The 27344-nt window shown below is 45.1% G+C and overlaps 1 protein-coding gene across 11 annotated transcripts in view; it reads right to left on the bottom strand.

Moving 5' to 3' along the window:
- The window catches only part of il10rb (interleukin 10 receptor, beta), a 185409-nt gene that overhangs the window by 85523 nt on the left and 72542 nt on the right, over positions 1-27344 (bottom strand). For 2 of the 11 annotated variants that reach the window (XM_049727082.1, XM_049727081.1), the window contains 2 exons: positions 20928-20972; positions 13338-13793 (listed from right to left, as the gene is read on the bottom strand). The exons of 5 other annotated variants lie outside the window; for them this stretch is intronic. In XM_049727082.1, coding sequence (XP_049583039.1) covers positions 13622-13793; positions 20928-20972 — 217 coding nt within the window. In that variant the 3' untranslated portion in view covers positions 13338-13621. 4 more of the 11 variants (XM_049727084.2, XM_049727083.1, XM_049727087.2 and 1 more) reach the window with 4 other exon arrangements.

The following is a 27344-nucleotide window of genomic DNA, read 5'->3' as shown; positions in this document are numbered from 1 at the left end:
CAATCGGACAAAATTAAGCTCCCTGCGCACTTAGGTCCACTTAAATTTTGGAAAGTACGTCAGGACTTTAAAAATATTTTCTGAACTTCAGCGACGGCTCTGTCACAATGATGCGACCAGCGCGGTGCAGTTGCGCGGTGGGCGACGCACTATGGTTGTACCTTTGGCGGTGCGCTGCAGTTGCGCGATCGGACAAATATGCGCAAATGAAAAAATGCTTAAAAAAGGCGTTTTTTTGGGGGGGGGTCTTGAAATGGATTAAAAACATTTCCTTTATTTGTAATGGGAAAAATAGATTTGGAATTCGACCAATTTGCTTCTCGAACCGCCCTCTGGAACGGAGTGGGGTCAAAAACCAAGGTTTGACTGTATTTTTGCTATTCTTGTTAAAATCACATTTGAATTGGAAATGACAATAGTAACACATAGTGAAAGCCAAATTGAGCAATTTGGCTATTTCAGAAGTGTGTGTCAAACAGGTAGCCCTTTGCTCAGTACCCGGGAAGTAACTCTCGGTTTAAAAAAGGTTGGTGACCCCTGCTCTACGCTGTGGTTTGCTGGGGTGGGAGTAGTACGGACCCCAGGGGAGACTGAATAAGATGGTCAGGAGAGCGAGCTCTGTCCTGGGCTGTCCCCTGGACTCCATTGAGGTTGTGGGTGAGAGGAGGACGTTGATAAAGCTGAAATCCATCATGGACAACACCTCTCACCCCCTCCATGACATTGTTAGGTCCCTGAACAGCTCCTTTAGCAGCAGACTATTACACCCACGGTGTAGGACAGAACGGTTCCGCAGGTCCTTCATTCCCTTTGCTGTCAGACTTTACATGCGTGGCACCTGATAAAAATTGTGTTTCGTCTCTACTAGCGGCACTTGTCTTTGTCTGTTATTTATCCTTTTTTGATATTTTGTCACTTGTTTTCTTGCACTCGTACGCGCTGCTGTGACAAGTAAATTTCCCCGCTGTGAGATAAAGTTCTATCATCATCATTATCATCATCATTCTGGTGCAGAGGATCCATCAAGATCTTGAAACTCTGATTCAGTGAAATGTGAATTTCTTCTTGACCATGCTTCCTACACCCTTAGCACAGTTCTGAAGTACATGGGTGTTCACTGACCATTGTTTGACCGTCTCCTTAAGGAGTTCTGTGAGATGTACTGTAACACAGTATGTTGGATTTGTTTGCATTGATTCGGTACATTAACTTCATGAATGCAATTTACAGATGCAGATGAGGGTTTTGGGGGTCTACTTTAGTGACCTCAGTTTTGGGAGTCTGCTTTAGTGACGTCAGTATTACGTCCTCGCTTTTCGCAGGTGATGGGTTCATCAAGCCATGATATTCAACTCTCACAGGAGCTGTTCGCAGCCAAATATGAAGTGGTTGACATGAAAAGGTCTGGATTCAACAAAATGTCCGATTTAGCTTAAGTTCATAAATGTCAAACAATTATCAGTTAAACTAAGTAATTAATAAGTATTCAAAAGTATGCATATACACGCGACATAAGTGTAAACATTAGACACCAGCAAGAAAAACATGTTCAATAGGCAAGATGTTTTGTAAATGAATAATGTGTTATTCTGAAGCATGGAGAATGGAAATGTGGACAGAGACCAACCGTTGGCATGGAAAATAACATAGCAACAAAACATTAGCCAGGATTAATATTGTGTTGAATTCATCGTCGCACAAGACAGTTTACCAGGACCGAGGAGATGAACAAATGAGACTGTTTACACAAATTGACATCAGCAAAAGTTCAAGCGCTGCCAAGAATGGGACAAGGGCATCTGCGTGAGGGGAGAAATGGATTTTAAAAACATCAAACAAGGATTGTACAAGATGGAGCAGCCTGTTTGGATGAGGGGAGAACTTGACTTTAAGATATCCAAAAAAAGGACGAGACTAGTTCCACCAACACTAGCTACTCGGACATAGTGATACACGTCGGCTCCAATGATGTTAGGATGAGACAATCAGAGATCACAAAGAAAAACATAGCGAGGACTTGTGATCTTGCCAGAAAGATGAGTCAGCATCGAGTATTTGTCTCTGGCCCCCTGCCTGGGAGAGGCACTGATGAGAGGTTTAGTAGATTAGTCTCCCTTAATCGATGGATGGCTGGGTTCTGTAAAAAGCAGGGACTGTATTTTATAGATAACTGGTCCTCCTTCTGGGGCCGCCCCGACCTGCTGAGGAAGGACGGCCTTCACCCTAACCGTGAAGGCGCCTTCACTCTTTCTAGGAATATAGATTACTGTCTGAGCCACTCATGACAGGTCACTTTAGAGCAGGCCAAGGCACAGGTGACTAGACCACCTGTGAGGATGGGTTTGGAGTCTGTTAAGTTAAAGTTAACTAGCGCTAGGCTAGACTTTCAGCATACACATAGCTCCTCGTGTAGACTAGAGCGCGACAGTTTAGTGCTACAGTACACATAAACATACTTTCTACTGGGGTAGTAGACAAATCCAATCACTCCGCCCCGACCGGTCTTGCTGATGAAACGGTGCCTGTTTTAGATAACTTCACATGTGTAACAAATATTCACCATCAAATTCCCACGGTTTTCATCCCACCGCGCTAATAAACTTTTGAGAGGTGATGTCAGGCCTAGAGAACACAATCTTTCTCGCATCCCGTTTAAAATCCTTCGATAGATACGCACCCTGATCGACCGATTACACTTAAACTCGGTTTTATGAATATTATTAGATCGCTTCATACGAAAGCAGTTCTCGTTAATGACATAATCTAAACGTTTTCGGTCTTTGCGAGACCTGGTTAAAACCTAATGAACTGCTGCCGCTTAACGAGGCCTCGCCTCCAAATTTTGTGAGCTCGCATGTGGCGCGTCCTTGAAAAAAGGGTGGGGGTGTCGCCCTCATCTCAAATTATGATCTTAGATTTAGGCCTCGCTTAATTCACGTATTTAAAACATTAGAAGTTCTCATTGTGCGATCCACTGCCTTACCGTCATTCTATCTTGCTATTTACCGTCCACCCGGGACTTACTCTGGCTTCCTGGATGAATTTTCAGAATTTGTGGCTGATCTAGTGACAAATGCAGATAATATAGTTATCATGGGTGATTTCAACATCCACATGAATTCACCGTCAGAACCACTGACTTCGGCATTTCAGACTTTAATCGATACGTTTGGTTTTACGCAAGCCGTACAGGCAGCAACGAATAAGAATGGAAATACCTTAGATCTACTATTATCCCAGGGACTAGCAACCTCAAATATAGCAGTACTGCCATACACTACTGTTTTGTCTGATCATTTCTTAATAAAATTTGAAATTTTAGTTCCTTGTCAAAGACAAGAGAGCAATCAGAATTATAGCAGACGTAATTTTAACTCCATGACTGCAACTGCGCTATCTGAGTTACTGTCGCCGGCAACCGCCATGTTTCCCGCATACAGCGGCTCTATTGATAATCTTACAAATGAATTAAATGCGACATTATTAAAAGCCATCGACTCTGTGGCGCCGCTACGTCTGAAAACTCGCCGTAGATGGCCAACTCCGTGGTTCACATATGAAACACGTATGCTTAAGCAATTATGTAGAAAGCATGAGCGCAGATGGCGTTTAACCAAACTCGAGGTTTTCCATCAGCCTCCTGAAATATAAAGATGTGCTTATCTTAGCAAAAACTCTTTATTTTTTGCAAGTCATTAATCTCAATAAAAACAATCCTAAATACCCATTTGATACAGTGGCAAAGCTAACTCTACGCCAGCCGACACCCGACAGCTCCTTCCACTCAGCTGACAAGTTTATGAAATGTTTTGCTCAAAAGATTGAGTCCATTAGTGTTAGAGATTTGCTCACTCCAACTTATTTTGCAAGAACGAAACATGAGACAAGCAAGTTCTTTTAGACACCTGCAGGTGGAGAGTCCATTCGTCGCTGTCTGAACAGCGATTATCGAATGAAGTCTAAAAGTCTCCTCCCTGCAAGGGCATATTTATTAGGAGGAACAGAGTGGGGGTGGGAGTGGACAGGTTTGGTGAACCCCCGGCCTCTGATAAGATCAGAGCAGGGGGTGTTTTACACTATTGTGGGAAACAGACTCTGCATTGTGAGGGCCAGACGTGATTGATTTAATTATCACATTGTGAGGGCCAGACGTGGTTGATTTAATTATTACATTGTGAGGGCAAGACAAGATTGATTTAATCATTACAGTCTACATTCCAACATAATCATAGGATCAAACTAACCTGAAAACCCTAACATCTCCCTCCTGATTTATCATATGATTATGCCACCCCAAACAACAACGATAAGCAAGAGAAAAAAAACATATATACGTATAATGAAGAAAGTAGAATGGTAAAAATAAAAACAACAAACAATGATAGCAACACTTTCCAGTGAAGATGAGGCATTACCTCAACACCCCAGATCAAACTTATTGTGTAAGCGAAAAACCTGCTGGCCAGATGTTATTAGCAGGAAAATTCTTACACGGCCCCGTTGCCACAGGCGGCCAGAATGCTATGAATAACAAAAAATAAAAAGAAAAACACAGAAACAGTACATCATTGTATCCATCACTTGCGAAGCATTTTCGATGGTCAAATCATCAAGTTTCTGTAAAACATGCTCAACAGAACAGCACCTACGCAATCCACGTCTCATTATCATTATCACAACTGTCACGTCTAAGAAGTTGTATATGTGCCCGTGTTTTCGTCAGCTGATGATGTTCTAGTCTGTAGGTGAGGTCTGTCACACACACCGGCGCACACACTCTTGTCCAGTTGGCAGGCAGCATCGGACAACTCCTGTGACCACAAAACCATGATCCGTACTGAACAGGCACGTGCACTCATAGGATGCAGGTGGGGCAGTGCCTCTGAACTTCTGGCTGAAGTAGGTCCCGTCCGATGGTGCAGCCATGTTGGTAGTAGAGCCCTTACACCTTGAAAACGGCTCTCTCATCCTGGCACACAGCGGTGATGTCCAAAGCTCCCATCCAGTTTCCTCCTGGAGAGCAGTCGTCGTTAATGCATTTGTGGGTCCTGCAACCTTGGGTGCAACATGTGCAGTCAGCAAGACTTGGAATGCTCCCTCCCGTCGTGGCTGGCCCAGTTCCTTCCTTTGATGACCTCGATGTAGACCCAGTCTCCTGGATTGATGGGGTTGTCGACCTGTGAGGAGGAAAGATCAAGCGGCAGTAAATTTGTCTTTGACACAGTTTGAGCGTCCTGATCATATAATCTGCCAAGGACTGCTCTTCATCTGTTGTTTGCAACTCTCGTAGTCAATTGTAGTGCCCATTTAACTGGCAAATAGGAATGTTTGCGGGAAGAGTTTGAACACTTCCTAATGATTCCCTTTAACCAAAAACTATTTATGACAGGGGCGTTCCCATTTATTGCCTCCTGGTTTAAAAGAGATTGTCTTACCCATGCCTTCTTTCTCCTCACACGCTCGCACCCACACAGGGTGTGAACACACACACACACACACACACACACACACACACGCACACGCACCCACGCAGACAAAGAGATTCTAATCCATCTCTCATGCAGCTTCTCTTGATAGAATCTCCTATTGGTAACTGTATAGCAGACGTTTTAGCATATAATCCCATACTCTGCTCTCTCACTTCTACTTTTCCATGTCGGTGCAGTCGTAGGTGGCCCCTATTGCAGTCATTGTCTTGTTAACTGTCGCCTTGTGACTCCTATGCATGATTGTGTGAATGTCAAAAATTGAACGTAGCTAACTTTCTGACCATCCAACCTCCACTGTGGTATAAAAAACCTTACTATTGTATTGAGTAGGTACATTGAGCAACCTAGCTTCCTCCTGACTGCCAAATGTCCTGTTCTAAAATTTATATAACTCGACCTCTACGTCTTAAGCTTGATGAGCCAAAATATCAGATCTTGCTCTTGTTTCCTACCGTTTTAGCCTATTTGTTTTATCCAAATCCGTTCAATCTCTGATTATAATCTGTACCCCTACGTATTTTTCAAATTTTTAATTATTTATTTATCAAATCTCCTCAGTTCTGTCAAACTCAGTGCACAATGAACCTCCCTTCCACTTTGAACCAAGCTCCACCAAATTTGGGAACGCCGTAGCAAGGAGTGTGATTTGGTTGTCAGACACTCCAAGTCCATATCTTTTTGCCGCACTTCACCCTATCAAGTTGGTGTTCTTTTGTTGTTGCTTCAGAGTGACCCCATCCATCACTCTTGAATGAGTCCATTGTTCAAATGAGTCAATTTTCATCATTGTGAGTTCCTCCGCTTTTCACTGTCTTTTCTCGTCCCCGAGGATGTTGTATTTCCTCTGGAGTGTACTTGTCCTCCTCCAAGCACAACAGCAGTCTTTTCTTGTCCTTCGCCAAAGGTCAAAGGTGCTTCAGAGCCAGGCACCATTTTGTGGTTGTTCACGGCTGCAGGCGAAGACTCGGATTGGGTTTCAGGGGCCCTGACACTGAGAATGACAGGCTGGTTTGAACACTTGTAAGACTATCTCCAAATGTAGCTGCTTCCATCAATTTGCTGGTAATGTTTGTTTACCAAACTTCAAATTCTTCTAATAACAGAGGTCTCGTTTTTATATCGTAAATCCTGCAACTCATCCTATTTTTTGAGCTACATTTTATCTATCTATAGTTCCAATTTAATCGGACAGTATGTTGTCTTCAGTATCATTATTGAAAATCAACTCATCGAGGTCTGCTTTCCACATCAAGCCCTGATCTGTATGTCTTGACCTATCACATGTTATTGTCATGCTTGCTCAAAAATGTGACTTAGAGTATGGTGCTGTGAATTCTCAATCTCCCCAATGAAATTGGATCTCCCCTCGTAGTTCTTATCTTTCTCATGTTCCTGTTAGCCTGCAATTGTCCAAATCAAAAATGTTTTCTTTTAACTGTCTTTCTTTTGAACCTCTAAATCTCTCGTGTTGCTAACCTATCTACACCAGAACAAAAAAAATTACCACAATATAACACCAAATGTATTCGAAAATTCATTGTCATAAAGTGTTGTATTATTACTATCTTCCACTATCTGTCCTACTCACTCCCCCCCTTTTTGAGGCCTGGCAACGCCCATGCCTCACACCTTGACAAACTTTTTGGGAGAATGTGTTCTTTACTACATACGATTCCATCATTATTTAATTTGACTTTCTTTCCAAAACGCTTCTCAATTTCTCAGTTCACACATCTTCTACATGTGTTACTGGTTCTCCAGTTTTTTTTTCCTAGTTAATTATCAATCCAAAAGCTATGTGTTTCTTTCTAACATTCAACCTGCTCAAAATCATCAAAGTCGCTCTACTAATTTTCTATAGTAGTCACCAACAACCATTCAACCTGTAATTTCTTTTCATTCAGGCTATCATTCATCAATGTTCATTTGCATCTCACACGCAGTCTCCAAAAAGGAGTCTTTCTATCACATTGGTCCCAATTCATCCAAGCTCACCACACAACATTCATATATCATTTTCAACTTAGGTTTCCTGGTAGAACAATCCACCAATTCAAAAAAGACTTAACTAAACCAAACAACTGGCAAATTAATCTGAATTTTTTTCTTTGTTTTTAAATTTGAAGAACTCAATCTCTCAGATTTAGCTTGCATTTAGAATTTTGCATAATCTTATAACACAACCAATCAATTATTCCTATTAAATGTAGCATTGCAAAATCTTAAATTCACAATTTAGCTTCTTCCAATTCCTGAAAGCATGTTCTGTCTTTTTTTTTTTTTTCTTCGAATTTCTCATGTGGGCTCGACACTTAACATGCACTAGTGTGGATTAGTTTCTGCTTGCAAACAGATTTCTTTTTCCTCTCATTTTTATCTTTCAAAATCATTTCTGTTCTGCGGTGCAAATTGGATAGACCACAGTCTAGCAAATTTTTTTTTATACTAAAACTTTAGCCAATGTTCATCATTTTAACATATACGCACACACATGCACAGCTCTCGCATGCAAAAGGTAGTTCCCAGCAACAATGATTCGTCACAGGCTGGCCATTTCCTGTGGTCGATCATGAGCTGGTCCCTCCCATGCACACGAGGACAGCACATTCTAATTTTATTTATTTATCTTCTAGAAGCAAGTTGCATTCCTTTACCACTTGATTTGCATATTTTAACTTCAGTGTAACACAATTTGAGCTCTAGTCATTTGTAATTTGGGCATACAAACAGCATTGTCACACTTCTTGGATGGACAGGACTTCTAATAATCTAAAAAAATTCTAATAATCTGACAATGACATGTTTTGCTGTCATATGGGCATCTATTCTTTCTTTCTCTGTATGAGCATAAGCGGTCAAAGAGGAGGAAGCTTGTCATGCTAAAAATTTGGCTTCTCCTCTGCTCCTTCCTCCACCCTTTGATTGATATTGTTTTGCAAAACGACACACTCTTGCTAAGTGTCCTCGTTTCCCACAGTTCCAACAGTTGTCAGAATCTCGTGGGGGTTTTGAATTATATGGCGGCCTGCGACCTTGTTGGCCTCTACCTCTCCCTCTGCCTAGCTGGGACCCTTGGAAGAAGACTGTTGTATCTTCATCTAGTTCATCATCATCATTATCTAGATGAAATACATCAGAACTTTTGCCTTTTTTGATCACTTTTCCAGCATGTCTGGCCCATTGCATAGTTGTTGTCACACTTGCAACATCCACTTCCACCAAATGTTTCCTCACCAAGTTGCCTATTTCAGGGCGGAAATTAGTGAGGAGCGCATTTTTGAGCTGTTGTTGATAAGCACCCTCAGCTGTATCATTGAATGGGATGCCACTATGCACCCTGAATTCTTTTTCAAATCTCAATTGAATGGCGGCCTCATCACTTTTCAACTTTCTATCTTTTGTCTTTTGGATTTGTTCTCTTCTTTCTTGTGAAGCTTTCAACCACATTTTAGCACAATCCAATTCACTCTCTTTTCTTTTCTTTTTCAGTCCATTTTTCTTTTTATCCACACTCTCTTCTAAAACATCAACTACTATCTTCCACACTTCAACTCTCAACTTCCCTTCTACTCCATACTTTTTCTTCCACTTCGGCATATATTGCATACAATTAAGAAATCTACTCGCCATGTACTTCTCATCTCCGTCAAGAGGTAGAGATTTACCGTTCTTATTTCCCATCTTAATTTTAGTAGCTTAAGGTTTTACGATTTTTTTTCCAATTTTTTTTCTTTGAGGATCCTCAATGCAGGTTTAAATTGACCTTTCAACAAATTACTAGCCTGTTTTATTGCCATGGATCAACGCTAGAACTGCTTCTTAGTCAATTTATCCTACCAGTCACACACTCAATCACACAAACTCCAGCGCTTTTTTAGGCCTATCCAGGGATGGGTGTAAAACCCTCCCAAACAGCTTTGGAAAAACGGACAAAAGAAAAAATCTACGCCCTTCTTCAATTAAGAAAAAGAAGCTCTGTTTTTCTTAGCCCGTTTCTTCCACTGGGACTTGAACCCAAGCTATTCTTTGGCTTGGAAAAACATACAAAGAAAAATCTACGCCCTTCTTTGATTAACAAAAAAGAAGCTCCGTGTTTCTTAGCACGTTCCTTCCACTGGGACTTTAACCCAAGCCAGATCCCTCAGCTCGGAAAAACAGACAAAGAAGAGTCTACACACTTCTTCGATGAACGAAAAAGAAGCTCTGCCTTTCTTAGCCTGTTTCTTCCACTGGGACTTGAACCCAAGCTATCTCCCGTGCACCTCTATGTGTTACGCGTTTAACAACACAACACAATTTCAAGCCTTTAACTTACTTGTCCCCTGGTTCGTTGCACTGCCGGGTCCCGTCAATCCACCTCTGTCAGACGAAGGCAGACCTAAGATGCTGGCCCAGCGAAGAATTTCCTTCCCAGGTCTTTCTTTACCAGGTCCGGCTAATGGACGCTGGCCCGTCGACGGTGTACAGCGCGTCGTCCTCCGTCAGCCAGATGATGGGTATGAGGGTCCCGGGTTTCGGCACCAAAATGTTAGAGATTTGCTCACTCCAACTTATTTTGCAAGAACGAAACATGAGACAAGCAAGTTCTTTTAGACACCTGCAGGTGGAGAGTCCATTCGTCGCTGTCTGAACAGCGATTATCGAATGAAGTCTAAAAGTCTCCTCCCTGCAAGGGCATATTTATTAGGAGGAACAGAGTGGGGGTGGGAGTGGACAGGTTTGGTGAACCCCCGGCCTCTGATAAGATCAGAGCAGGGGGTGTTTTACACTATTGTGGGAAACAGACTCTGCATTGTGAGGGCCAGACGTGATTGATTTAATTATCACATTGTGAGGGCCAGACGTGGTTGATTTAATTATTACATTGTGAGGGCAAGACAAGATTGATTTAATCATTACAGTCTACATTCCAACATAATCATAGGATCAAACTAACCTGAAAACCCTAACAATTAGGGACGAGATCAAGAATACCATTTCAATTGCTCCGCCGGTTACTAGCGCTGGGGATCATGCAATAACCCTCTCAAATTTTAAAAGCGTGTCCCTTGAAAGGCTTACACAATTGGTTATTGCGGCTAAACAAACATGTTTACTCGACCCGCTTCCAGCCAAACTACTTAAAGAATTATTTCCAATTTTAGGACCGTCTGTCTTAAATATAATCAATCTGTCTGTCTCCTCTGGGATAATGCCAAAAGCCTTTAAAACCGCTATTATTAAACCGTTACTTAAGCGAGCAAATCTTGACCCGGACTGTCTCAGTAATTATAGGCCAGTTTCAAACCTCCCATTCATAGCAAAACTTCTTGAAAAAGTAGTAGCGCGGCAGCTTATTGATTACATGGTCGCTAATAATCGATATGACTCTTTTCAGTCTGGTTTTAGAGCTAATCATTCCACAGAGACAGCACTTGCTAAAGTGACCAATTATCTCCTCATAGCTATGGATTCAAATACGTCGTCTGTATTGTTACTACTCGATCTTAGTGCTGCCTTTGACACTGTAGACTTCGATATTTTATTAGGGCGTCTTAAAAGTTGTGTTGGTATCTCAGGGTCAGCACTAGGCTGGTTCTATTACTATCTCTCAGACAGGACGCACCGAGTGGTCCATGGCAATACGTCCTCTGAGCTCTATAATGTTACGTGTGGTGTCCCACAGGGATCGGTACTCGGACCGATTTTAATATTTATATGATTCCGCTTGGGGACATAATACGTAAATATAATATTAGTTTTCAATGCTACGCGGATGACACCCAATTATATATTCCGTTATCGATGACAGATCCGCGGGACTGTTGTAACCTCGAGGCGTGCCTTGCGGATATCAAGCAATGGATGTCTCTCAACTTCCTTCGTCTTAACCCAGATAAAACTGAGATGTTGATAATTGGTCCTACTCGTTATCAACACTTATTTAAGGAAACCACTATAACTATAGATAACCGTACTATCACTCAGAGTGATACTGTAACTAATCTCGGGGTAATATTTGACCAAACGCTCTCCTTTCAAAAACACATTAAGAATATAACCAGAATTGCGTTTTTTCACCTTCGTAATATTGCTAAGATTCGTCCGATCCTCTCGACCGGGGATGCGGAAACTTTTATACATGCGTTCGCCACGTCGCGCCTGGACTACTGTAATGTATTATTCTCTGGTCTTCCTAAGTCCCTCACCAAAAGTCTACAGTTAGTACAAAATGCTGCTGCGAGGCTGCTCTCACGGACAAGAAAATTTGATCACATTACCCCAATATTAGCCAATTTACATTGGCTCCCGGTCCATTTAAGATATGACTTCAAGGTTGTTTTACTAACCTATAAATCACTGCATGGCTTAGCGCCTTCATATCTCGTCGACCTAGTCGTTCCTTATGTTCCGTCTCGTAACCTTCGTTCGCAAAACGCTAGTCTTTTAGTTACACCGAGGGCCAAGAAAATGTCTGCAGGTTCTAGAGCATTCTCTATTCGGGCTCCAGAGCTTTGGAATGCCCTACCAATGGATATTAGAACTGCTACCTCAGTAGAAACATTTAAGAAACGTTTAAAGACACATTTCTATGAGATGGCCTTTAACTAACTTGTAGTGGCCGATTCGGCAGGAGTTTGTTTTTGTTCTCTCTGCCCACCCCCCTTCCTGGCTGGGGAGGGGGTTAGGTGGTGCAAAAGCTGATAGCGGCTAGCTGGATTCTCGGGGACCAATTCAAGATGAGTAAACTGCAGCTCAACCTCCTTGAAGACACTGCCAGGACAATCGAGGGCACCTCCGACATACATTTTTTTCCATTGATTTTCATATTATGTATTACTTGTGTCCTCTCTGCATCCATTACAACCTGGTGATCCTGAGTGGGGGATCCTTCCATCTGTGGTGCCTTCTCAAGGTTTCTCATTTTCCCCTGGTAGGGGTTTTTGAGTTTTTCCTTGCCCTTTTGGGAGCTTAAGATCGGGTGATGCTTTGAGAATAATTGTCCATTTTTGTCTATGTGAAGCCCTTTGAGACTGTTTGTGATTTAGGGCTATACAAATAAACTTGACTTGACTTGACTAACAGCCTCCACCTCTTGCTACGAAACCAAGTGACGTAAATACAAATTTATGAGTTGTTTTGTGGGGCGCGGCGCCGTATTGCTTTTTTCTGAACACAGACTTAATATACTCAGTTGAAATTGAACTAACCTGATCTGAGTCTGATTTGTGTGGATAGCTTTGCCCTTAGAAGAAAAAACGAACACGCGTTAAAGAAGTTGGGCACAGGTAATTCGTAATGGTTGATGCAAGGAAGAAGGCCCGAGACTTCTGTACGCTGAAATTTTACAACAGACCATGGTCTTCAGTCAGAAAAGGTTGAAGTGCTCCTAACAGGTTGGGGATCAGATCCTGCCCAAAGAGGAGTTCACAAGTGAGGGTAGAATGGACATCACCGATTCTAATTGGTGAATCTTGTACAGTGATACAGACTATATATTGGTCTGTCTTGGTGAAGGAGCTGAACCTATAGGCAAAGCTCTCGATTTACCAGTTGAGTAACATTCCGACCCTCACCTATGGCCACAAGCTGTGGGTTGTGACTAAAAAACAAGGTCGCAGATTAAATGAGGGCCACCCATTGGAGATGGACTCAGAGTTGATGCGCTGTTCATGCTTAGTGCAGGCAGATGAGATGGCCTTGGCAGCTTATCAAGATGTGCCCAAGCCAGCTGTCTGGTGAGGTGTCCCAGGCACATCCCTGGCCACGCTGGAGAGTCTTTGTCTCCAGGTTGGTCTAGTAACGTATCAGGGTCTACAGGTAGTGCTGCAACACGAGTGGATAAGCAGAAGACGATGAATGAATGAGTGAATTAATGATTTTTTTTATGAGACCTGAAACTCTGCCCTTGATGTGACAAGAACTAGACAAACATAATTCCACAAATAATAAACACACCTTAATGTCAGTAAAGGAAACCCACAAATAATAAACACGCCTTAATGTCAGTAAAGGAAACCCTCCCAAACTGTATGAACACATTTTGACATGACACGCCATGACATGGTTGGGAAATCAGTTTTGTTTCACCTCAGAGTTTCTTTATAGCTTCAGGAAAGCCCATCTACAAAATCTTCAACTGTAATCCCACATTAAATGTTGTGCCTTTTGTCATGCATTTTCACAGAATCTAGATCAGGGCCTTGGCAGGCCACTAAGGAGGATTGACTGCTGTTTAGCTTTTGGTGTTGGCATTCGCTGCCTTCTGTGGAGTAAACCCCAGAGTCTTCGTTTCTCCTCATGTCCTGATGGCTGTACAAACCACTGGAAGAAACACAGAACATAATACAGGTTTTTAAAACTCGCATACTATATTTTATTGCTGTATGCAACACCAATATCTAAACAAAGATCTTGATTCTGATTCCTGTAATTCACGTTCTGCAGTGGTCACAATTTGGATCAAAATATTAGTGTCTCAAAAAGTTCGAACGAGGAACATGAACCACAGAGCAGGAGACATCTTATCCGAAGAGCGACTAGCACTGCTAAGCCATCCTTTATGCTGTGGTCTGCTGGGGTGGGGTCAGTACTGACCGGGACAGGGAGAGACTGACTAAGATGGTCAGAAGAGCAAGCTCTGTCCTGGGCTGTCCCCTGGACTCCATTGAGGTTGTGGGTGAGAGGAGGACATTGATTAAGCTTAAATCCATCATGGACAACACCTCTCACCCCCTCCATGAGATTGTGCGGTCCCTGAGCAGCTCCTTTAGCGGCAGACTTTTGCACCCTCGGTGTAGGAAGGAACGGTTCCGCAGGTCCTTCATTCCCTCTGCTGCCAGATTTTACAACATACATGCCACCTGATAAAATGAATGTGTTTCGTCTCTACTAGCAGCACTTGTGTTTGTCCTTGTCTGTTATTTACCCTTTTTTGTAATTCTAGCACTTGTTTTATTCTTGCACTCGTAATTATTCTTGCGCTCATATCCGCTGCTGTGACAAATGAATTTCCCCGCTGTGGGATGAATAAAGTTCAATCAATCAATCAATTAATCAATCAATCAATCCATCCATCAATCAATCAATCAATCTGTAGTACAATGGCATTAGCGGCTATGATCGTGGCATTGGTTTGAACAGATTAATGTTAATGCTACAAAGAGTAAATCAATAAAAAATTTACTTTGTAGTTACATCTCAACAGTGCACATTGTACACACGCATGCTGTTGGAATAATTTTAAGTGAAGCTTTGGCCTGCCAGACCTGGAGGCCTCGCCTTTACGAGTTTATCTTTTCCTTTTATCTAGGTTCTTCCTTTTTAGTGATAGGGATGTCTTTTGATCCCTGTCAGCCATTTGTATCCTTCCTGTCCTTATGTTGTCTGTGTGTTTTGGTTCCCGTAAGAGGCCTTCACTAACAATGAGCAGGGCTTATTTGCATAGGTGACATGTTCTTTGTTTGATTCACAGGAACTTCATTCCTTTTCATTTAGATGTAGGTTTGGTTCATAGATTGTAGTTTAACAGACCTATTTTTCTTTGTTAAGGGTTACATACAGTTAGAAGTAGTTGCATAAAAGTTATCCCATATTTACTCAATGTTTGTTTAAGGAACTGCATACCGGTTACCTCACATTTGAAGGTCTAGTTGCATTTGTTCCACAGCAAAGCGGCAATCAACGTGCTTCAGGGTATTTGACCCCGGTCGAGGAAGAGTCAACCAACTGAGGGAGGACAGCTGGGGACGGCCTCTGCGGGGGGTCACGAGCCAACAACGAAGTGCTAATTCAAACCACACTACATTCTTTAACTTATCAGCGTTGCTACAGACACAATCCCCCCCTCCCTTTAGTGTAGCAACGCCTCTGTAACCAGGGCAACCATAACATTAAAAAGAGGGGCACGTGGAGTAAGGACTCAGAACTGATGGAGGTTGTAACTGAGATTGCTTTCTCTATCGTTCTCCTCGCGAGTAAACCTGTTCTGGTTGTCTTCTCCTCTTCATTCCAGCGAGTGATTTAATGTCTAATCGTATTTAGACCCAACACATGCTTTTTTTAAATAAATAAAGTCAAAGTCAAAAGTCAAAGTCAGCTTTATTGTCAATTTCTCCACATGCCAAAGACACACAAAGAAACCGAAATTTCGTTCCCCCATCCCACGGTGACAAAACATGGTCCACAACAGACAAACAAGTAAACAAGTATAAGAACAGCGTGCTGAATAAATAATGAATAAATAACACAATAAATAAATAAATAAGAGGAGCAAAAAAAGGAGCAAGTGCGCGTACAGCAGACATTCCAGAAAGACCACCAAAGCACCGTCGATGATCAGCGGCAGGTGTTTTGTGTGACCCTTCCGGAAATCAACAACGATTTCCTTGGTCTTGTTGACGTTCAGCAGGAGGTTGTTGTCCCTGCACCACGTGGTCAGAAGGTCAACTTCCGACCTGTACCGAGTCTCGTCGCCCTTTGTGATGAGACCCACCAGAGTCGTGTCGTCAGGAAACTTCACTATGCGGTTGTCGCTGTAGGTCGCAGTGCAATCATGCGTTAGCAGGGTGAAGAGCAATGGACTGAGCACGCAGCCCTGGGGGGCCCCCAGCGAGATTTTGTCGCCAACACGCACCACCTGAGGCCTCTGACAGAGGAAGTCCAGTATCCAGTTGCAGAGGGAGGTACTGAGGCCCAGCTCGTCGAGTTTGCAGATGAGTCGCTGCGGCACAATGGTGTTGAAGGCAGAGCTGAAGTCCACAAACAGCAACCTCACATATGAGTCCTTTCTCTCCAGGTGGGTGAGGGCCGAGTGGAGGGCAGAGCAGATGGCATCCTCAGAGGACCGCTTGGCACGGTACGCGAACTGGAAAGGGTCAATGGTGGGGGGGAGAACGGATTTGATGTGCTCCATGACAAGCCGCTGAAAGCACTTCATGATGATGGGCGTCAGTGCCACGGGGCGGTAGTCATTGAACCAGGACGGTGCAGGTTTCTTTGGCACAGGAACGATGGTGGCAGCCTTGAAACACGAGGGGACGATGGCCTGCTGCAGGGAAACGTTAAAGATGTCCGTGAAGACACCCGACAGCTCCTCAGCGCAGTCCTTCAGCGCTCGACCCGGGATGTTGTCAGGGCCCGCCACCTTACGGGTGTCAATAGCGGCAAGCGCCCTCCTCACACCGTCGGCAGAGAGGCGCAGGGGCTGCTCGTGTGGGGGGGAGTGTTCTTCAGCGGGCAAGTGCTGTTCTGGGCGTCGAAGCGAGCAAAGAAGCGGTTCAGATCGTTCAGCAGACGGACGTCGCCCTCACAGCTCCTCGGCGCGGGCTTGTAGTCCGTGATGGTCTGAATGCCCCGCCAAAGGCTACGTGCGTCCTTGCTGTCCTTGAAGTGGGTGGAGACCTTGCACGAGAACGCCTTCTTCGCTTTTTTGATGCCTCGGAACAGGTCGGCCCTCGCTGTCCTCAAGCCAGCCTCATCCCCCGCTCTGAAAGCCTTGTCCCTGGCCCTCAGCAGTCTGAGGACAGCCCCTGTCAGCCACGGCTTCCAGTTTGCGCAAGTGACGACGGATTTCGAGCAAGTCACATCATCGATGCACTTCGTGATAAAAGAGGTAACAGAGTCAGTATACTCCTCTATGTCTGTCCGATCGTTGTAGGTGGCTGCCTGCTTAAGTCCCAGTCAGTGGTGTCGAAGCAGTCACGAAGTGCATCGGAGGCACCCTCAGGCCACACCCGAACCCGCCTCCGAACCGGCCTGGATGCCTTCACCAACTGTCTGTATGCGGGCAAAAGCAAAACGGTGAGATGGTCAGAAAGCCCAAGATGGGGGAGGGGGGTGGCTTTGAAAGCTCCCTTTTGCGCAGAGTAGACCAGGTCCAGGAAGCTGTCTCCACGTGTCGGAAAAGTAACATGCTGGTGAAGCCTCGGGAAAACAGACTTCAGGTTGGCATGATTGAAGTCTCCAGCGAAGATGGTGAAACTGTCAGGGTGCGCTGTCTGCTGTTCACTGACAGCCTGGTACAGTTCACCAAGCGCCGCGATCCTGTCGCCTTCGATGTTGGAAGGCGGGATGTATACCCCGACTAGCAGAATCGCGGTAAATTCCCTCGGCAGGTAAAAAGGATGGCAGTTGATGATCACAAACTGCGCAAGTGGCGAGCAGTGCTTACATACCACCACAGATTCCCGGCACCATTCTTCTCGGATGTAGACGCATATTCCACCTCCTCGCGACTTTCCCCCTCGTACAATGGCACGGTCCGCCCGATAGCACGCTAGCTGCTCCAGATGCACGGCAGAGTCCAGAATGTTGTCAGTCAACCAGGTCTCGGTGAACACGAGCACACAGCAGTTCCGCACCGTCCGGTTCGTAGACCTCAGCAGGCGACCGTAATCCATTTTGTTGTCCAGCGATCGAACATTCGCCAGAAGAATGGAGGGCACCGCCGGGCGCGCTGGGTTGGCCGCCAGCCTGGCCCGGACGCCTCCGCGCTTGCCCCTCTTCTGCCTCCTCGCACACCGTTTCCGACGGCTCCCAACCGGGGGAGGAATAGCGGGCGAGGTCGGCGACGTTTCAGGACGTAGCAGTCCGAGTGCGTTTAATGTCGCCGCTTCAAAGTCCAGAACGCCACAAAACCCACTTCTGCCGATGTCGAGCAGAACCTGCCTGCTGTACAAGCAGTAAAAAGTAAAAAAAGTCACCACAAAAAAGTAAAAAGTCTGTAAAAGCATTTTTATGAGAAGACATGTCACGTGCCAGCGTCACCTGCCTTCCAGGCACACTCCCAATCAAGCCAATCACCAGCACCTGCCACTGCTCGTTAGGCCAGCCCTATTTAAACCCCGTGAATCAAGCCAGGGGCTGTTCGTTAGTCTCCTTACCCTGCCTGTGACGCCACCACTGTGCTCACTATGCTCTGCCCGAACGATTCCTGTTGCCGACATTGTCGCCTTGCTCGCTGCCTGTCCTGACCATTTGCCCGTCCTTGACCACGCTCTGATCACCGCCTGCCTTGACCACCTGCTTGGCCCTGACCACGACTACGCACTGCGCTCTTCTGCCCGGTACGCTTGCTCTACTGCTCTCTCCGTCAGGTTGGTTCCAGCTACCTTGCCGCTCCGAGGCCAGCACACCGCCGGTTCCTGTTCCGCTGCCCAGCCACACCAGTCAAGCCGGCAGTCCAGCCTTCCACTTCCCATTTCCCGTCTTGTAATTTAAGATCTGTGCTGCATTTGGTTGCCCTGTCTCCGTTCCTAACAGAACAAACTGCCCATCATGCAAGCAGCGCACGGACCTTCTGCCCTGGACCGCCTGTCCCACGTTGAGTGGGACATTAATTAGCACGACCTCCGAGGAGATGGCGACATTAACAAAAACCGTCCTGCAGCAGCTCCAGCAGCACCAGAAGCTCCACCAAGAGCTTGTAGAAGCTCTCAAAGTCCTTAAAGTCTTGGCTCCTCTGGTTGCTGCGACCCAATCTGCACAAGCCCTGTCCACGGCCATCCCACCCAGCCCCACCAAACAGCCCGCCGCCATATCCATGCCCCATCCTAACCCGGAGCCCAAGCAGCTCGTGGACGTCCCGGAGCCCAGACTTGGCAACCTTGAGAGGTTCGACAGCGACCCCAAGTATGTCCGGGCTTTTTTGACAAACTGCTGCATTCTGTTTAACCTCACGTTTGCCACAGAACGAGCCAAGGTGGCGTTCGTACTCACTCACTTTATGGGCGAGGCGCGGCTGTGGGGAACTGCCGAATATGAGCGGCAAGAACTCGCCTGCTCTTTGTTCGACGCCTTCGCAAGTCCTGCGCATGTTTGACTTGGGCTCAGCCTCGGCGAATGCCTCTGAGGAACTAATGACGCTGCACCAGGGCAGCAGGTCCATAGTGGAGTACTCCATAAAATTCCAGACGGTGGCGCGGCGGAGCAATTGGAACTCCTCGTCCCTGGTGGGTGCCTTTCTCCACGGCCTCACAGAATACATCAAGGATAAAATCGTGTCCAACGAGTGCCCCCGGACCCTCGAGGATGCCATGGACCTGGCCGCACAGGTGGATCGGCGGATGTGGTCAAGGCGGTGTGAGAAGGAGGTGAAGTCAACTCCTTACCCCCACTGCCGTGACGCCAGCTCGACGCCTTGGGTGTGACGGAGACCCCCTGTCGCTCCGCTCTGCCTGTCGCCCACCCGGGACATTGTCTGAGACAGCCAGTGCTTCGCTCCAGCCAGGTGTGCCTGAACCTATGGAGATAGGTTGCACCTCTCTCTCGCCAGAGGAGCGTATGAGATGCCTCAGAGCTAGGCTATGCCTATACTGTAGGGGTGAGGGCCACTGGGTGGCCTCTTGCCAGAGGGGAGCCAGGAGCACCCACCTAGCAGGGATCCAGTTGGGATCTGTTTGCTGTTTGCTTGCTCCCTCAAACCTGTCGCAAGCCCCTGCCTCAAACCTGCTCTTCGCTCCCAGCCAATGCCCTTGCCTTTCGGCCCCGTAGGCTGCAGCCGCGGGCCCAGTCTTTTCCACAGGCGCAGCCTCCGGTCCAGCCTCCTCCTCGGCTGCCGTTGCCAGGTCCACAACCTGGCTTCACTCCGACAGGTAATGCATTGCAGCCTAACCGGCCTCCTAAGAGGTCATCCCAAAGAGAGACATTTGGTCCCTGTGCCATCCCCCAGGCCAGCATCTGTTCCCGTCCCTGAACCTGGTCCAGCACCTCCCGATGCCACGGCTGAGAATGGGGAATTGGCGGTTGTGCAATCTGACGACGGCACTTGGGAGACGTGTTCGTTGGGAGTCGTGTTCGTCAGATGACTCTGACTTGTCGGACTGGTATTGATGCGCATCTGACGCTTCACTTTGTGCTTCTGCCCTTGTTTGTTGCTGTTGATATGAATCCATTAAAACAAGCAGTGACTGGGGTGAGTCAAGTCGTTAGCATTCAGCTAACTTTGGCCTCATCTGGTTGTGTCTGCAGCATTATGTCACCACACTCTGACTACAGAGTTAGTTAACCAACTAGCTCTGATGAGGAAAGATAAATTCACATCTCTGGTGAATATGATGTAGTTCATATTATTAGATAAATATCAATTGTGAACTGTTCTAAATGATATTATAGAGCAGTGGTTCTCAAACCTTTTTCAGTGATGTACCCCCTTTGAAATATTTTTTCAGCCAAGGTACCCCCTGACCAGCGCAACACATTTCTGGTCGAAAAGAAAGAGGTACAGGATTGTCCCATCAGTGTTTGATTTATTAAAGTTAAACAACTTGTAGCAATGTACCTGACAGACACATTTATGTTTCAAACAGTGCATATAGAAACAAAAATGATAAACAGTAAACAGTGACCACCAAGAAGGCATAAACCCTTTCAAAACTCAAATACTGTATGCAGAACACTGCTAATTTATATTAATCTTTCTTGTAATAATCACTTGCAAGGAAATAAAAATATACATACCGTATTTGCCGGTGTACAGGTCGACTCGGTGTATAAGCCGACCCCCTAAAATTCGACGGAAATTTACAATTTTATGATATATCCTTTCTATAAGTCGAGCTCAATTGTTGCATTATATTAAACTTCAAAATTCAATATGCGAAATTTATTGACGAAATGTGTTCAAATTCCGGGAGGCCGTGCGCATGCGGCTGTTTATAAGCACCGCGGAGGAGATCGCGGCCGGCGAGCTCGCGCACGCCGCCCGGCACCAACGGGAGGCCGGAAATAGCTCCAAGCCGAGCGGATCGGCACTTTATAAGCACCGCGGAGGAGATCGCGGCGCCTCATTCGACTTCCAGCGGCCGGCGAGCTCGCGCACGCCGCCCGGCACCAACGGGAGGCCGGAAATAGCTCCAAGCCGAGCGGATCGGCACTTTATAAGCACCGCGGAGGAGATCGCGGCGCCTCATTGGACTTCCAGCGGCCGGCGAGCTCACGCACCCGCCCGGCACATCCGGGAGGCCGTGCGCATGCGCCAAGTGGCCGAAAATAGCCCCCGCCGAGCGGATCGGCTGTTTATAAGCACCGCGGAGGAGATCGCGGCGCCTCATTGGACTTCCAGCGGCCGGCGAGCTCGCGCACCCGCCCGGCACATCCGGGAGGCCGTGCGCACGCGCCAAGTGGCCGAAAATAGCCCCCGCCGAGCGGATCGGCTGTTTATAAGCACCGCGGAGGAGATTGCGGCGCCTCATTGGACTTCCAGCGGCCGGCGAGCTCGCGCACCCGCCCGGCACATCCGGGAGGCCGTGCGCACGCGCCAAGTGGCCGAAAATAGCCCCCGCCGTGCGGATCGGCTGTTTATAAGCACCGCGGAGGAGATCGCGGCGCCTCATTCAACTTCCAGCGGGCCACGCACTCGCGCACGGCGCCCGGTTCAAATTTTCTAAGTGCAACGCACAATGAGATGCATGAGAAACGGTCTTGGTTACCATCACATTTGAAGCGATGAATACGAAGTTAAATTTTATGACTCGGTGTATAAGTCGAGGTCGATTTTTTTCGGTCGATTTTGGATCGAAAAACGTCGACCAATACACCGGCAAATACGGTAACTAAAAATGTATTCACATATCTTGTTTACAAAATAAATTAATAACTTAATAATAAATAAAGATTTGCTCATAAAAAATAATCAACTTTACCTCTTTTGGGATAAAAAAAGGAACTTTTTTTTCCTCTTAAAATTGAATTGTTGCATTGAACATTTGATTTTGATTTGACAAGCAGTGAACAAGCATTGAACAGTGTTGAAGATTGAATGAGTCTTTTGCACTCATACTACATTTTAGTGAGAAACATGGAGCTATGGTGAACGTTTTTTTGGCTTTAGCTACGAGCAAAGAAACCACATAAGAAGCCTTCATTGCTTTGGCTGATGTCGTGGAGGCTTTTCGCATTGTGTCTTGGGATGACTTGTAGTCAGAAAGTTTCCTCCTGAAGAACTCCGGTGGCTTACCAACATGGCATCCGTGTTTTGTGGTGAGATAACACTGGAGATGTGCCGGCTTCATGCTAGCGTTGGCTAATTTCTGCCCGCAAAAAAAGCACAGCGCTTTGGGTGGGTTACAACTTGTGGACGTAAATCCCATCAAACAATAGTCTTCCATGTACTGTCGGTACTTCGTCAGCTCTGGTTTTGCCTTAATTTTTACTTGTTTCTCCGTGTTTTCAACAGCAGCATCGCTGCTACGCTTTAGCGACATCTCCATGTTACAGTGCGTCATCAAGGCAGGTGACTGCTATTGGTTTGTGGAGAGTCCGTTTATTAAGGATTAAAATTGAATACCGAATATAAAACATACTTTTCATCAAACTTTTTATAACTAATTCTCAAGACAATCAGGCTTACTTTTTTTTTTTTAATACCGGTATATATTTTTGTAAAATCTCACGTACCCCCTGGAGTACATCCACGTATCCCCAGGGTTACGCGTACCCCCATTTGAGAACTTCCATTGTAGAGGTTCGGAGTTGCTTAACGAAAGATTATAGTGTTGCTTGTTGTGGTAATAATGGTTTCAGCCCAAATACGCTAAATGTCTCTTTCTACGCATAGTTATATTTGTTTTTTTGTATATTATTTTGTAAAAGTGCAATATGATTGAGTATTCAGAGGTGGATTAGTGTCAAATAAATCCTCCTAAAGGTCCTGACCTGAAATGTACCACCCGCTAGGGCTGAGCAATTCTTAGGAAAAATTGTTACGCAATTATTATCCCAGACATTGATTGCAATTTTGATTTACTATTTTCTTGTAATCAAGGTTCAGTGCACTATTCACAATGTGCAGTAACACAGTTATGACAGTAAAGTACATTATGCCATTAAAAACATTAAAATATATGACTAGACAGACAAGTGCGTCCAACAGAGACTAAAGGCTTAGCAATATGGCTTGAAATTTAGAACATTGTATTAATTGAATCTTTTGTTCCTGATGGCAATGGTGAGTGTAAAAAAATATGAAGTGAGTATTGTAGATTATTTAAATGTGAAAAAGGAAATATTTCTTTTAATAAAGGATAAGAAAGTATAATGTTCTGCTTCTTTTTTGCATTTTTATGTAAACATGTCTTTTATAAAAAAATAAAAAATATATAAATAAATAAATATAAAAACTCAGATAGCAAAGCTCAATTGAATGTAAATACCTTATTATTTTGTGGCTCTCAAAACCCTTTGTGGTTTCAAAAAAGTGCAACTATAAGCAATATTAATTTTATGTTGATATTAATTTTGACATGGATCTCTTCTTCATCACGGACGTCAGCTTAACATGTTCGATGTCAGTGCGTGTGTTGAATTGCTTTTGTAGCCACCATCTTGGTTTATGTCTAGATATGTATTAAATGTAATACAAAATTTCTGTTCTTAGCAGCTGGTTCTATTCCAGGGGTTGGCAACCCGCGGCTCTTTAGCACACGCCTAGCGGCATCCTGGAGCTCTTGCAAAAATGCGTGAAAATTGTTTTGTTTGTTTAAATATGGTTTTTAGATGGTAATCATGACACAAACAATCTTATGCTGTAGAAAATGTATGTAGTTGTAAATATATTAGAAATACTGAATTTCAGAATGGCGCAAAATTGCGTCATCGCAAGCGGCACAGCACAGGCGAGTTGTAAACGTGTGTGAGTGACGGGCCATGGATTCAAAAGGCAAAAAGAGATAGATTACTGATGAGAACAGAGGCTTTAAGAAAGAATGGACTCAACTATTTGCTTTCATTGCCAATGCTGAAGGATTGCCTGAATGTTTCATTTGCAATGAGAAGTTGTCAAATATAACAAGAAGAGCAATTTGGAGCGACATTTTCAGCTAAAGCATGCTAAATTTGCTGCCGATCACCCAGTTGGAACTGAGAGGAAAGGTGCAATTTGAGGAACGAAAAAACAGTTTCAAGAAGTGGATTGCATCTCCAAACTCTACTACTGCGGCAAGTTTTGTTGCAGCCCGGGAGATAATAAAGCGCGGAAAACCATTCACCGATGGCGAGTACATGAAGGATTCATTCGTTAAAATATGTGCCTATTTTCGGACTTCAAAAACAAAACCGAGTTCATTCAGAAAATTAAAGACATGCCTCTCTCTGCAAAAACAGTGAAGGAAATGGTAATTTGAATGGCAAACAATATCACCGATCAGCAAATCAAGGACATCAATTCAGCTCGAGCTTTCTCAATTGCCTGTGATGAGTCATGTGACGTGACCGATATCGAACAGACAGCTCTGCTATGCAGGTACGTGACCTCTAATGGGCCGCAAGAAGAAATTGATACCACTATATGGCCAAACACGGGGCGAGGACATCTGTGAGGCTGTGTTGCAGTGTTTAAATGACAGAGATACACACTGGCCACCTGATTTCAGTCGCGACAGACGGCACACCGAGTATGAGAGGGTCCCAAAAGTTTGTGACTTTACGACAGAAAGCATTGGATTGAAATTTGCTTGCATTCTATTGCATATTGCACCAACAGGCGCTGTGTGCGTAAACATTCCCACCGGAGTGTATGGAGGTAATGAACCTTGTCATCCATATGGTGAACAAAATAATCGCAAAAGCATTAAACCACCGCCAGTTCCATGAATTGCTAGATGAAGTTGACAGCGAATATGCCGATCTCCTGCTGCATAACAACTGACTATCCAGGGGCGACGTTTTGCGTCGCTTTGTTGCTTTGTATTTCAATATTCAAGAATTTTTATTGGCCATGTTTGAGCGTGCTAAACAAGGAATTTGACTTCGGTACATCACAGCCTCTGTTCAACATTTAGGTGACTAACAACACTCAGGACATGTGCGAAAAATGACAAATATTCTCAAACATCCCCTGATCTTAAACTTTTATTTGCCAATGAGAGGCCTATCGACGCCAGAATCCATAGTCGTGAAGACCGCATCCAATACATCACTCCAAACACCCTGTTGCTTGGTCGAGCCACGCAGAGCAGAGATTTCAAGGTGTTCGACTACACTACTTACCCCTTCAAAAGACTGCAAGAGATACAGAAGCAAGTTAGCTACTTTTGGAAATCCTGGAGCCAACCTGCAGGTCCAAACCTTTTCATCCGCATTAAGTGGCATACTGTGGATAGGAATGTTGCCGTTTGAGACATAGTTTGGCTCTGCGACCAAATGCGCTAAGGGGGCAGATCAAGCTAGCAAGAGTCATCAGTGTAAATGCAGATTCCAAAGGCATCGTTCGGGATGTCCACGTGAAGGTTTCTCCGGGAGGATGTGTTCAACTCAAGTCTCCAAATCCGGTTTCCAAGGAGTCTAAGGAAAAGGATCGCAAGGGAACCATACTGCACAGGGATGTGCGGCGCCTTGTCGTCCTCATCCCCGCCGAGGATCAGTGTGATGGAAACTAGTTCGCCTTAAAAGTGCGACCTTTCCGTGGTACGCCACGCAAAGATCGAGTGGGAGGTGTTGCGGCGACCTGGGAGGTCCGCAACTGTCTGTGGGTGTATGTGACCGCAAGGGGTCACTGCAGGTGTATGACGGGAACGCGCAGCACGCAGTGGAACTCCTCAGAGCGCCTCAACAGCTGAGCGCAATCCATCCTGATTGGGAGCGCACACACCAGGGTTCATAAACAGCAAACAGCACAATCAGCAGCAGCAGCAGCAGCAGCAGCAGCAGCAGCAGCAGCAGCAGCAGCAGCAGCAGCAGCAGCAGCAGCAGCAGCAAACAACAATCCTTTCGATCAGCGAGCAACACAGCAGTAGCAACGAATCGTACTGAGCTCCACGGAGAGGAAAACATTTATGGGAAGAGGAGACCAAAGGGACTACCGGTGAGCTCACAGTTCTCAACTGGACTCATTTAGTTTAGTCTTTATGACAAGCATTAAGTTCTGTATTGACTTTTGTTTGAAGGGATAACTTTATGTTCAAGACCTTTTCTTTCTTTCTTTTAGTAAAAGGAACTGAACTTTATCTACATTGTTTATTTGGAAGAAAATTGTATCTTTTGTTTAAACTCATCCATTTTTGTATGTGTTTTTCACCTTGATTGTTTCGTTCATTAAAAACCCGAACATAGAGTGGAATCCCAGTCTGGTCAAGTCCTTCCTTTTCAAGTGTGGAAACCCATGACGTTAAAATACACTTGTCAATTTCATTTATGGTTATTTAGTATAGCGGAACCGTTACGCGCAGTTAGTTATGTAATGTGTGCCGTCTACTAGTGTTGTGTGACGTCAGAAGTGGAGCGTTGACTTACGTGCTGTATTTCTGTCTGTTGCAGAATCACACACACACACACACGCACACACGCACGCGCACGCACACACACACACACACACACACACACACACGCACACACACACACAATACATATTGTGGGTGGCTCTTATTTTGTAAAAGTGGAATCTGTCCGTTCGTCCGTCACTCCGTCCGTCCGTCACTCCATCCATCCATCCATCCATCCATCCATCCATCCATCCATCCATCCATCCATCCATCCATCCATCCATCCATCCATCCATCCACCGTCAAGCAGCCATGAATCAAAAGACTACCGTGGGTATGACCGGGAGCATGATGTAGAGTGACTCTTTCTTTTTTTAACTAGTTCAGCGCTGGTTTGTGTGAGCGTTGGGGATAAGAGCCCTTAAAAAAAAATCATAGCTGTGAGGATCTTTAAATCACATCTAGGATAGCAATTTCCGTCCCAAACTGTTAAATCGTTCAGCCTTACCATTCCGTAACAAACTGTTAAATCGTTCAGCCTTACCGTCCGCCACTATAATAGAGATCACAGCATTTCAGCATTCATTTGATCTAAGTGCTTATTTGTTTAGTCATTGACATTAACATAACAATTTTGCCTTGAAGTGATCATTATATAAAAACAATGTAAAGTGAACTA

Source organism: Syngnathus scovelli, chromosome 8, assembly GCF_024217435.2.
Source record: "Syngnathus scovelli strain Florida chromosome 8, RoL_Ssco_1.2, whole genome shotgun sequence".
Classification (NCBI taxonomy): Eukaryota; Metazoa; Chordata; class Actinopteri; order Syngnathiformes; family Syngnathidae; genus Syngnathus; species Syngnathus scovelli.
This window is presented reverse-complemented; position numbering and strand designations above follow the sequence as displayed.